This window comes from Bombus fervidus, chromosome 5, assembly GCF_041682495.2.
Source record: "Bombus fervidus isolate BK054 chromosome 5, iyBomFerv1, whole genome shotgun sequence".
Lineage (NCBI taxonomy): Eukaryota > Metazoa > Arthropoda > Insecta > Hymenoptera > Apidae > Bombus > Bombus fervidus.
The window spans coordinates 6,114,671-6,128,348 of NC_091521.1; the positions used below are offsets into that span (position 1 = coordinate 6,114,671).

At 32.7% G+C, this 13,678-nt stretch overlaps 1 protein-coding gene across 4 annotated transcripts in view; it reads right to left on the reverse strand.

Moving 5' to 3' along the window:
• Nucleotides 1-13,678, reverse strand: part of LOC139987801 (uncharacterized) — a 374,903-nt gene that overhangs the window by 35,941 nt on the left and 325,284 nt on the right. For all 4 annotated transcript variants that reach the window (XM_072004497.1, XM_072004496.1, XM_072004498.1 and 1 more), the window contains one exon: nt 12,150-12,289. In XM_072004497.1, coding sequence (XP_071860598.1) covers nt 12,150-12,289 — 140 coding nt within the window. The remainder of the gene's footprint in view (nt 1-12,149; nt 12,290-13,678) is intronic.

The window sequence follows — 13,678 nt, forward strand, 5'->3', positions numbered from 1 at the left end:
ACCTGTTTCAAACTTTACCAATATAATCACGATAATCATGCTTGTCCCATTATAGCGCTAATGAAATTTATAATATATTCATAGACGGTCCAAATACTTTCGCGCAGCCATTGTATATTCATGGTCGCAACCGAATTAAGAAGAACGGCCGATACGCCGTATAAACGGGTTTTCTGGTCATTAGGAGGCTTTGTTGTCCGGCTTAACTAATTTAGGAAAATTCGCCTTTAACGGCGGCCACCAATTTGTTTCGCTGATGCGATTCGACGGTGACGCGCGTTGAAAAGAGCACGAACGCGTTCAAACGAACCGTCTAGACAGTCCGCAATCGATCAACCCCACTTTAGAGAAATCTCACCGTGGAAACGACGACGACGTCGTATGAACTGCGTGCCGCGTGCGTGCGGTACTACGGAACCGTGCGCAACTCCACACCGCGAGAACACTAGACACGGCACGAGTCTCCGCGCACAAGGCGGCACAATTCTGACGTTTCTTTCTTCTATCTTCCTTCTTTTTTTGTTTTCTTTCTTTTCCTTTATCGATGTTTCATCTGGTCGTGTACATTTACTAATTAGAACGAGGCTGCTCGAAAAGCACGTTGGATACGCCTCCGGTTTCAGCTGTACGCGCTACTGCTCAGACAAGAAAATTACAGGGACCGTGACATTGAGACTTTCATTGGGACGCAGCAGGCGAAGACAAAGAGGGCGTGCTGCTGCACGGGAAAGGACGGAGGAAGGATTCACGCCGAGGCTGAAAAGAGAGACTGAACGACGGCCATTCCGTAGGCTCGAAAAAGGTGACGAAGACGCGCAGATCCAGGGGAGAGAGAGAGACAGATGCAGAGAAAGGAAAAAGAGTTCAAGAGACGACGAGGGTGATGTACTATATCGATCGCACCTGAAACACCCACCTTTTGCTGTCGCAGTCTGGTTGCGTCGCTTTCCTTTCCATCGTCCCTTTTTTTTTTTTTTGCTTTTGTCCCTTCCTTTTTTTCTGTTTCTTTCTTTTTGTTTCCCACTCTGTGCAACGTGCATCGATAAAAAACACTGGAGGGTACCGGATCCTCTTAGCGCTCTTCGCAACATTTTTCGATACACTGTAATTTGGGATTATTGGGAAGAAACAACCACGGAGTAACCATTGAATGGACTGCGATGTAAGCTATGTTTACATTTTTCATAAATGGCTTTAAGAAATTTAATCTTGGAAACGATGACGGAACATTCGACGCGATATATTTCGTTACTTTTGAATTCATGAAGTCAACGTATGTTATCTGCATATGGCAATATAGTATTTGAGCAAGTTCAATTATGGCAATCAACAGCTGGCTTGATGTAACCGATCGTAACCACAGTTTAACCATCCCGAGGATGTAAGATTAGTCTAGAAACAGCGTGAAAGATTAGGAAGACGAAGCAGAAGCGATAAAGCGTTACGAGGATGCGATGTGTAAGCGCAGCAGGGTGGTAACGGTGCGCGGCCAATGAATATGAAACAGTCATTAGTTCGCCAATCCGGAATCACTTAGAAACGCGCAGCAGTCGGCAGACAGGGAATCAAGCGTAGAGGTTGTCGGTGCATTGAAATGCATTGCCTCGAGGTCGTTCGTAGACATTAGAGGCTGGTATTCGTGTGATTATCGTATCCTAGGAATACGAGCGAACCTAGTACAGGAAGATATTCTGCCACTAGGACGCTAGGACGATCTCTCGAGCGATAAAATCGACGGCTGCATTCGCGCGTTCGTCCACTTTATTGGCCAGTTGTGGATCACTGATAACAGTGATAACGCAAGATTGTGCCACGGCCGTAAAGCGCATCTCGCCGTTATTGCGTGAAGCCGTTTCGAGCATGCGTATCGAGTGCTTTCAAGAGCTGATCAAGGGATAAATGGAACTCTCGCTGCCTGTACGCTTCCACGCTATACCATTTGGTTAAACAATTTCGTTTTACGAGTAGAAAATGCCAATTTCGCGATAAAAACGGTCCCAGTGGACGGAAATTGTTTGATTCGTATCTTACGGATTTGAATGTAACGATGGTTGCAGATCGAAGTGAATTTGGGATACAGAGTACGCTTATAGAATAGATGAACTTTGATTTTGCAAGAAATTTTAATCATTTCTGTCAACTATGCGATTTAGGATATTGAATTAGTATAGGAAATAGAATCAGTACGAATTACACAATTAGCTCAAAATAGAACATAGTATTTTGGGGATTTGGGATTTGCAGCGATTATTGCAGAGAAAAGTAAATATAGAATTTAATGTTTATAGGGTGGAAGAACTATTTTTATAATTTTCAATTATTTGTTGGTGATCTTTTAAAAGATCTTTTTTCTATAAAGCAAATAGGATAAATAAGAATTGAAATAAAATTGTATAACACAACTTACGAATTCTTCTGTGAAAAAAATATATACCTCGTTAGAATAATAAACGCATATATATATATTTTAACTAATATCAAATATAAAGTTATATTTTCGTGTACTAGAAAAGTAGTATAAGAACGCGTTTTATTACTACGTAAAACAACTACAATAGCATAAAATAATATCTAAGAGAAAAAGAAAGAAGAAAGGGGGGGAGGGAAACGAATGACATCGCTAAATAATTCCTACTATCTGGTAATTGTGATACAGTGGCAGCTGGTGTAGAGCAGCCTCATGGCGCTATTTCGTCCATATCGGCCACTTAACTGAAACGTAAGAGAACCAAGATAGCGTATACATGTCAAGAAGGCAAAGAAAAGAAGTTGAAGTACAAAGCATAAGCTATAGTATCATGGAAAATACGTTTCAATGAAGGTTCTCATTAGTGTATATAAGGAGGCACAAACAAACGGGCTTTTATTCTAATGACGTTACACAGTTTTACACTCAGATAATTTGTTGGAAATACCATACAAAGAACGTACAGATAATTTCAACGGGGAAATTGACGGACTTTTATCTTAAAATGATGCAAATACGTCAAGCACAGCTGGACGTCAGAAACCAGTTATAAAGAGATCCCATTCAACCATTATTAAGATGTATAATAAGTGATATCAATGAACAATAGAAATCATTGAATTTCATCCTCTGACTTCTCAGTCTTCATTCTCATCCACATAATCTGTGCAAATTTAAATATCAGTAAAAGTGTAAATTTTCACTCAAGCAATTGAATTGTGCTAGTATCATATTACATAAAATACCTATATTTCTAATCTATTTTTTTGTAAGAATATTTATTTATTTATTTATTCAGAATTTAATTCCATTGTCCTCGAAAAACGTTTAAGTAGAAACTTTTAAGATTGGCAGTAAAGTAAGAATTAATAAAACTTAAGTATATGAAGCTCCTAACAAAGTTGTTATACTTGCTAAAGTTAGTGACAAATTTTATAACTGAATTTATACCTTTTTAGACTTAGATGAAATTACAAAATGTCATTAATTGTATGACTACGTATGACTATATTTTATTTCATAAAATGACAAATTATTTGTAGTTTTTACAATTTGACTTGATTTTAAATTGATCAGAATACAAATTAAACGCTACTAGACTTTTTAAATGTTTACGAAACGTTGTCTACGCAAATAAACTGCATTTGATGCAAGGATAGAAATAAGCTAAAATTTAATCATTAATCTCAGTTAACGATTGTTTCACACCGGACTACAACAGTCTTGAACTGAAATTTAGCACATGGAATATTTAGCGGCGATTCAATGAGGATCGACAACAAGTCCTTAAGACGGTCTAAGCACTGTTCGAGTATCAATCCAAGTTTTGTTATTTCAACAAACTATCGTTTGGAACTCGACGCTCCCTCCTGGCTTCATACTCATTCCAAATTCTCTTGCCCTAAGTTAAACGATGTTCTACGTACTAATGAAATGTACACGATAGTAGTCCTTCGATTTGAGCCGGATTCATCGATTTGCTACTACGGTTCACAATTAACAATCAATGAAATCATCATGAGAAGTAACAGTTGAGTCGAATTAAATATATCGATTAAAAAATATCCCCATGATTTTCAAGTTATAGTCTTCTTTCCTATTGGCAAATATTTTTATTCTTTGTGATGCCTTCTCTTTTTTTGTTTTATGTAAATCTCTCCTCTGGTATAAACATTTCTAACAAACTGAGGAAAAAACAGAAAGCTCTGATTTATCTGATGACATTATTGTCATAATACGCTTATCTTATTAACAATGTTTCTCTCGTACATTTTACAAATGTTGTTTATTATATGTGACTTCAGTATTTCTTTAAAACTTATAAAGCGATATAATATTTTATTAACTAGCCTGTAATACTTTTCAATAATTTTCCTAATTATGCACTAATACTTCCAAGAATTTAGACAGGAATTCTAATATAAATTTGAAAAAGAAGGAATTAAAACACTAACAATAACCAAAATTATGGAAACGCAAATGCTCAATTATTTTGTGGTCAGTTACACGAATGTATACTACATACAATAAAACAATAGAAAGCAACAAAAAGTCTTTTACTCGATCTAATAATATTTTATTTGGATTTTAAATAATACAGCATGATTTACATTACGAAAATCAAAGATACACTTTCTTTGCTATTCAAGTTATCCCTCTCTGTATTTTGAACGGGGATGTCGAAAACAGAAACGATTCTTCTAATGCAATGGCTTGGGTAACAGGTCAACAACTGACATGAGTGTATTTTACGCCCTTACGAAGTTTAGTATTAGCATATAAAGCGATCTAGTGCATTTTATTTATGTTTAAGTACACTCTTCCATAAATTTTTTCGTTTGTACAATCTTTTATGTAAATCTTTTTATTATTTTTTTTAATACAAGCTTTAAACAAATATTCCTCGATAAAAGCATGTTTTAGAAAACATTTAGTTCATCCGACATGACATGACACACTGGAATTATCATAGTAAAAATATATTTCATTTTAGAATGAAGTAAATAATGCACTTATAAATAATTTTTCTACAATTCCGAAATATATATATATTAATGATCAGAAAATGAGGTTTCTCTTTAATCATATGGTTTAAATTTCGTTTAAATGTTCCTCCGCGAAATGTAGACATCGAAAGTTTGAAATAATTTCCACTTCTAAAACTTCTCCGTCCGCACAGTACGTCCCCTGGTGCTGCTCCGTCGTTTTCAGAGTTAATTTCATGTTGGAGATAAGCTAGTGCGCACAAGGGTGCTACTTACATGTATACATTTTAACAAACTGTAAATAATAATAAGCTTGTATTTTTAACAATTGCAAATTCTGCGTTTACCTCTATTCTTAAAGTATTTACTTGATTCATTTCCTTAAGAATAAAACATTAAAAATATAATCTATGTCATATTTGTCGTAAAAGTCGATAACTTTGAGTATTCGAAAAATAAAAATGTGAAAGTAATAAGTAAACAAACACATGAATAGGTAAATGGATATACATCGTCCACTGATAGTTTACCTGTTAACCACGAGTTAATTTCTTTGGACATAATATCTTCTTCTTTTAGAAAACCTCTACGTGTCATTTCATTTCATTAAAAATAAACTATATTACATAACACTTGTAACAACTAAATTTAATTTATCCATATTAATACTTAATTTTCTATTTATAGAAAACTCTGGTTACCAGGTTGACATTAACATGACGCTAGTGTAGCTATGATGTTATGAGACCGTTATGTTGTTAAAACTAATTTTATTTACTGAATAATATTACTGAATAATAATCCATATCTTTATAATAATATATTTCAATTATTTGCGAGTTAATATAAATGAAATAAAATGTTGCATAATTGCAAAATATTAATTAGTTTCTACGATTTTGTTTTTGCTTCTTACATCTGTAGATTTTGTACGTCGTTGAACAAGCAAAAATCGCCACGAAAGTTATTCTTCGCACAGCAAATTGCGACTTCAACAATACCTTATAAATTTAGAAGTATTCAAAGGGGAATTCACGGTTGCGTAGAATTTTACGAATTCGCAATGGCGCGATATTACTGGCTTTTAGAAGTGCTTTACACAGACGTAAAATATTAAGCACCTTCTTCTCGATGGTAAACTTGTGTTTCAAGTTTTATGAAAACCATGCTATATCGGCTTGGATTACGCGTTAAAAATTTATAGAAACTATTATTGCGGTTACAATTTACAATTGCAACTGAAATTATCCTGTAAAATATTAAAAGAGCCTCTGATATCATCAGGCTAATCTTGCAATTTCCTCTTTTATGGATGGGCTGTTAAAAAGAAGCATCAGAATTAATGCGATTAAAATGATTTCCAAGAGGAAGTCGAAACATAATAACTTTATTTTCATTTAGATTTTAGAGAAAAACAATTTTATGAATATTAAGTTCCATAAGATTTTAACCTTTTTTAAAAACCAGACCAGGATTTATAAAATTATTTTATTTTTTACTATCAAATTAACGTTCTTTGTTACGCAGGGCTGTGTAGTAATGTTAAGAGAATCTTCCGCAATGGATAGACGTATTTACAATGTCTATGAAAGTAAATGTACATTTTATCATTGGATTTGCATATGCGTCATTGAGTTACTGGCAGCAGTCAGGCCAAAACAAGACGAATGGCAATGTGTGGTCAGTGGCGTGGACAAGAGACAGGCGTATTACTGTTGACAGTCCACGATATTCTGCTCTGGGGTTAGAATCACGGTTCTGCACGTATCCTCCGAGAACTCGTCGGTTGCCTTCCATTGCAGCTACCAGGACATCCTGCCAGCCAGCGAGACGTAGCGTGGACTGTGGTTACGATAGCGAATTCATACACGGGTTGTGGCTGTCCTGTCTATATGCTATTTATGATAATAATGCAGACTGTATGAATGTATAAAACAAGCTGAAAGCTACATTTAATATATATAAGATATATACATTTATTTATTTATTAGAATAGACGAGGATTTATTTATTATACGAGGTTTTACTTTAGTAAGAAGTGCTCTATGATACGAAAGTAATTTTTAAAATACTAAAAGATGTTCCGAATGAGTTTCATGTAACAAATACGTTATAATATTCTACGCTCTATACTATAGAAATTAACTTTTTATTCAATTTTATTCAATGTATCTTCAATTTCATTCAATTCATTTTGATGATCAATTTATGATAGTTGAACGATGTCTGAATTTTAAAATTAAGTTTGAACTGCTTTAATAATGACGAACACATACACGTACAACTAACTGAAAATTCAATATGCTATATACAATATAAGATAAGATCAAAAAGGGAATTATAGCTCATTATTCGTTTAATGAAATTTTTTGTTAAATTAAAGGCAATCACGTTTAATCAACATTATCCTATATAATTAGATTTATAATCTTCCTCTATCTTTCAATCTATTTTATGGCAAATTAATAAAAATGCAAAATAATAAACACTCAGATATAACTACGTCTAAACTATACTCGGTAAAATACAAAAGTAATGTAAAGATAAACAAAAATGTAAAATAAATTCAAAAGGAAGTAGATAGTAGATGAATTAAATGATAGTAGATAAAGTGCTTCTACATTGGAGAAATGGTATGATCAACTCTAATGCGCCGTCTCCTTTGGCCATCTGATAGAAACCACATCTCTGCCGCGGCTTATATCGTGATTCCTTTTATCATCCGAGCATGATTCAATCTTTGCGGTAATGCATAATCATCATAGACAAGTTCTTCACTGTGCTAAGTCGTGGAATTTGTGGCCTAGTGTAGAGTAGTCTGCTGATCGTACGATGGTCAGTGGTTTTGGAGCTGAGAGTCCAAAACGAGCCTCTGTTCGCGTACAAGTGCTTTATCGAGGGCTCTCGAGGAAATTTCATTCCAAGTACTATCATGGTTCGTGATACTTTGTACCAAGGTCAAAGCGAGAGGAATGTCTTTGAGTGCTCACTAGGAGGTGTGCGAGTGATCTTTGTGTGTGAACCACACGATGTACCTGTCGTACTTTGCTTCCTGGATAAAAGGAGCCTACTTACAAAGAGATATTGACAAAAAAATGTCCCATAAATTCTTCAGCAGAAGCTACAGTTTTAAAGCTAGTTAGTTATTACAATTTATTAGAACTAAATTTAGAGTTTTGAAGAGTCTAAGACTTTTTGAAATTTGGAATTATTTCAAACTTGGTTAATATTTAGTTTCATGTCATATCAGATGGGAGCACCTTGTTCTTTGTAATTTAAGATAATCTACTCGCGTGAAAACACAAGATTGTTATTTCGTGAGATATTCCTGTCAGTAAATTTTGACTTTAATAAAATAATTCCATGTTATTGGATTATTTTCTTTGTGTTAGTAATGAGAATTAAGGTGTATACCAATAATCCTCCAACAGATTACGAATTTTAAACGAAAATTCTGCACATTATTTGAAAGATCCCATAACAATTCTCCTTAAACATCATGGAGTATTTTGAAAAAGGAATGACAGTCTATTAGAAAAAACACGGCAGCTATTTGGTTGACATTCTTGCCTAACTATAGTAATGCACATATAATAACTAATTATAGCGAGTCAAAATTTAAATATAGAATACGTTTCCTCAATTCCAATTAATCATATCCACATTGCAATTAATTTCCAAAGTAGTGTTAACTTTATTGCTGGAAAAAATATTTCGAAGCTTTTAATGAAAATTCTCTATTTGTACATACATAATTGAAGATAAACTATTAAGAACATACAGTAAAATCTAATAGTATTGTATAAGAGTGCACTATTAAATTCAAATTCAACCGTTTAGAGAGAAATGGAAACAATGCTAGTAACGATCGAATAAAGTATAAACAACGAAATAGACAAGTTTTATAGTCGTTTGAGTAATACGATTCCCATTTTTGAAACCAGTTCTTTGACCCAGTTTGCGATTCTGGCGAAGAGCGCGCATGGAATTTCATATGTAATACAATATCATGCACCTTCAAGCATATATTATTCTATTGCAATTTTTTATGCCCGGTTATCTATTTATGAAAAAAGATTATGATTGGAACTTCATTTACTATTTTAACTATGTTAATTTTATTACCTCTCTGATAAAACTTTCGTAATAAAATTTTAGAATCATAAAAGAATTATATAAGTATATTTAATGCTTCATTTAAATCAACTTATACTTAGAAAAAGAAAAGATTTTATATAATCTTTTGAAGAAGCATAATTTAAAAGGTATTAAATAAAATTAAATGTCAGCGTCGTATTGATGAATTGTATTCTCAAGAGTCTAAATTGTCAGCGTCGAAGAATTTAGTAAATCGGCGGCACATGGGAAATCTTGGAAATTTTTAATTCTCTGAGGCTTCGGAGCTGATTCACTCCGTTGATGGGTACCGATCTCTTTATCAATGAACCGGAAGTAACGAATATTCGGTTCTCCCATGTGTTAGTGCATAATTCTCTCGTCTGTCGTTGACATCGGCTTTTAATCAAGAATTTGATGAATGAAATTATCATACATAACAAAACTACTAAACTTTAAACAATCACAAAATAATATAATAATTTATAGGAATATTAAATTTTACAAGGATTTCATTCTGCTCTTGAAATAATTCTGAACTAATCTTCTTTGAATCCTTATCTTAATGAAATATTCAACATTTGTACTGATTTTAATAATATGGAAGAAAATAATCGTAGAATCAAGAAGAGAAGAGAAATAAATAACTGAAAATTGCTCAAAGTAGAGAGCGGAAAGGATACGACAGAAAGAGAATAACTACATCGCGCAGGCGTAGGCTTTAATTGTAGAGGCAATCGGTTCTGAAAGTGAATAAAAAAATTACAAGTTTCAGCACGGGAGGCAAATTACTTGCACAGTAATTTTCCGACATTTGATTAATGAAAAGGATGACGATGAAAATTACTGGTTGCCGCGATAAAACGTTTAACGCTTTCCGTGTACAAAATATAGTATTCTTTAAAATAAAGTCTTTCAAATTCTTTCCAAAATATATAGTACAATCAACCCATATATCCATTAAATTTCTTATCTTCTAATCTATTACAATATTAGGCCAAATATTTACTTATAAATCGTAAAGAATTAATCTCTCTGCTTTGTGAATAAAAAATTACAATAATTTTGATATTTTCGTATACTTTCAAAATTTGTTTTCTTTTTTTTGTGGAAGGATATTATATAATTTAATATGTAATACGATCCATAGGTTGTATATTAATATAGTTTGGTATAAAGCAGTTATTATCAGTAGATATATTGACAATTTCATGAAATGATAAGTCATATAAATTATGGACATTGTCATTTAAGTACCATTAACATAAGTTGACACGTTTTGTCCTTGTTTTTATACATTTATCAAACACCGATAGCAGAAACTATATCCTAGAATCTACAATATTACGGAGGTTTTCATTGATTGGATAATAAGAGTTGAAAGTTTCTGTTTTAACTTTCCAAAGGGTATAAATGAGAAACCAAGATCAGAATATCATAATTACAGCTTTACAGTGTTACACGCTATATTTATCCTCGTATCATGGCATTAACATGAACGCACAAGTCCTTTCAACTATACGAAGCTCTTTCACGTCAACTACCTGACATCCGATCTAGCGATTATCTGTTAACTTGATCAATTTACGGTTATCTCAGCATCAATAACCGTGTCCCAAACAAAAAAAAAAAAAAAGAAAAAAACAACTAAATGTCATTAGCTTGACGTGCAATGCCGAGAATATCGTTATATATCGTGTTTCAGTGTATTGATATCAGTTGTCGATATTCCTGTTCCAGAAGCTTTATATGATATTCGTGTTGGTGTAGGTATTCTGTTTTTCAAAAAATGCGAATTGTGTAAAGTAAAAAATCGAATCTAGTATATACAAGCTCTTTTTTTTTATGACAAATTTAAAATCACATACACCTTCCAAGGTTATTAATGACCACGATGAGAATAGTCAGTGACGCCAACACACACACATATCTATATAGTAGGTAATAATAAGCAATTATCTTCAGACAAAGATAAATTGGTACAATGATTTTAAATAGGCAATAGGTAACATTTCAGTTTCGGTGAGGAGGTTCCGACGCATTGCAGTTAGGATAGATATATGAATTCGATTTTACGGCTGCGTAAATATAAGTTACCCGTGAAATAAAATTAAAAGAGAACCGACAGGTCGTGTTTCGTGTTTCTCTGCCACGGCTTCGTAGGTAGAATTACAAATACTAGCTTAACAAAAGAAAAGAAAAAAAAAAAAAGAAAATGAAAATAAAAAACAAAATTTTCGCGAGGAAATTTTGTTTTACGTACTTCATGCAAGCTATCGCTTTAAACGAAACTGACGATCAAAATTCAGTGGTGAACATCAAAAAAGAAAATTTTTTTTTAAATATATAATACGATTCGTATACACCAATGAAATATTTAAGTGATATTTTAATAGATGTTTTCAGTTTTTAATAAAGTAATTACCTGATAAAGACTTGATTTAAAGTATAATATAATTTTATTCTTAAAAAATGATCGGAATTACCTGTTAAGTAAGCTTTCTTAGTTGATATTCATTTATTTTCAAGTGTATTACATTTCTTATAAAACTTCATTCCTTTTAAAAATATTTTATTAATATTTATCGTATATATTTATCAAATATATTTAATCAGAGAAAAGAATAAATGAAAAGGAGTATTCACGTGATCATGATTCTTAATACTATATTATTATTATTGATATTCCTAGATGATTCTGTCAATAATTGATTCATTTTATTATGCACAAAAATGGTAAGAAATATATAATAGGGAATACTGGAAATATGGAAATATAATAATTTTGTTATAAGAAAACTTAAAGAGTAATTTAAAATTAATATGTAATTTAAAAATTAATTATTCAGCTAGAAAACATGAATATTTTTCTGAACCCTATTATTTGCTAAACATTTTCAGTGAAATTACAAATCTTGCGTATACAGCAAGGTAACGAAGTTTAAATTACGAATAAAGGGTGAAATTGTAGTTAGGTGAAGAACACGCAGGAAATCTGAATCGACAGTAGTAAATAGCTGCTTCTGTGCATCCCTAGCCGTGAAGTGGGATTATGGTTCTCTACATAGATACACACTTACTCTTTGTGGTACTCCTATTCTTGCGCGTCCATGCCTCGGGGAACCTTGAGCTTGTGCTTGTTTCTCCTTCCTGTGCGTCTTTAGTCCTCGAAGTAGTCGCGAAAATGTTGTTTTCTTCTTGCTCGTAGTTTGTCCTTGTTCTGTAACGATAAGAAAACGATAAGAAACATAAACATAGTTATACAATATTTTAGTATACAATACACAAATATTTAATATACAAATATTTAAGAAAATGTGTAACAACTTCATGTGATTATTTATTTTAATAATAATATAATCGTTTATTTGTTTTATAATAGCATAAAGTTTCATATTTCTCCTACTATGTTTAGCCATGAATTATATTGTGTATATCATAATATCGATCATCTAGTAAGTTTTTCATTTTTCTCTATAATATCTCCAGATTCAGAACTTCTCTTCCAATCTTATACAAATTTTTCATTTATAATTTTCAGGAAGATAAGTTTATAAATTTATAAGAAATCAAACATTTTTATGAAAATTTGATCACACACTTGGAAAGATACTAACCATCCTGGAGTCTGCTGTACGAATTTTTCATCAATCCGAAAGGTGGTCATACAGAAAATTGAACTTGACGTTCAATAATAAATTGTGACAAAACTTCCAATATACCAAGAGAACTTCTTTTTCCGACAAGCAATGCCCCTCGCGAAAGCAGGATCTCTTATTTACGAAATGAAATTTCAAAAAGGGGCGAATAGTTTCGATAAAACTTCTCCGTCTTCTTTCCGTAAAATCACTAATTCATAATTTCTACGCTAGATTACGGATTTGAATACAGATAAAGAAATGAAATACAGATTTATGTCACCTACTAATTATAACGAATACTATGTCTGCAATAGAAATACGTTTTTACATTTCTCAATTTTTCAGGAATTCATTCGTAAATAAACGTTCGTAATCTGCTCGCGATAAAATGAAGATTTATAAGTTGTAACACCTTCGTCTCGGAATTCCTCGTTTTCTGCATAGTCTCTTATCTTTCAAAGTTAAGCATCTTTCGCTTCCATTCAGTTCTTTGCTATTGTAAAAGTAATAATATTGATATAATTTGAGATGGTAATTCCAAGCACTTGGGTTTGTATACTTTTAACGCGACGGCACGTTCTGCTTGTATTTCTCAACGCGCAATTGAATCACCGGCTGCAATCAAGTGGAATTCCACTAGAAAAAAGAAAAATCGACTTGCATACCATTACGGAGCGACCACGGTAACGCGATTTACCGAGTGCGATTCACAGTTCTGTTATCGTACTGTTGGTGACGCTGTAGCAAACCACTCATTTTTATTCTCATTGTAATTACTTTCCAGAAAATACGATGTAATACTGTTACGTAATATTGTTCAGTCGTATAATCTTATTAATCCTTTTACAGCCGAATTTTGTTTCGAGTGCCGGTAAAATTTTTGTTTTAATTAATTGTCACTAATAGTATGAGCTATGTCGAGAACAAATGCATTAATCGCTTAGCTGAGAGTGAACACACTGAAAAGT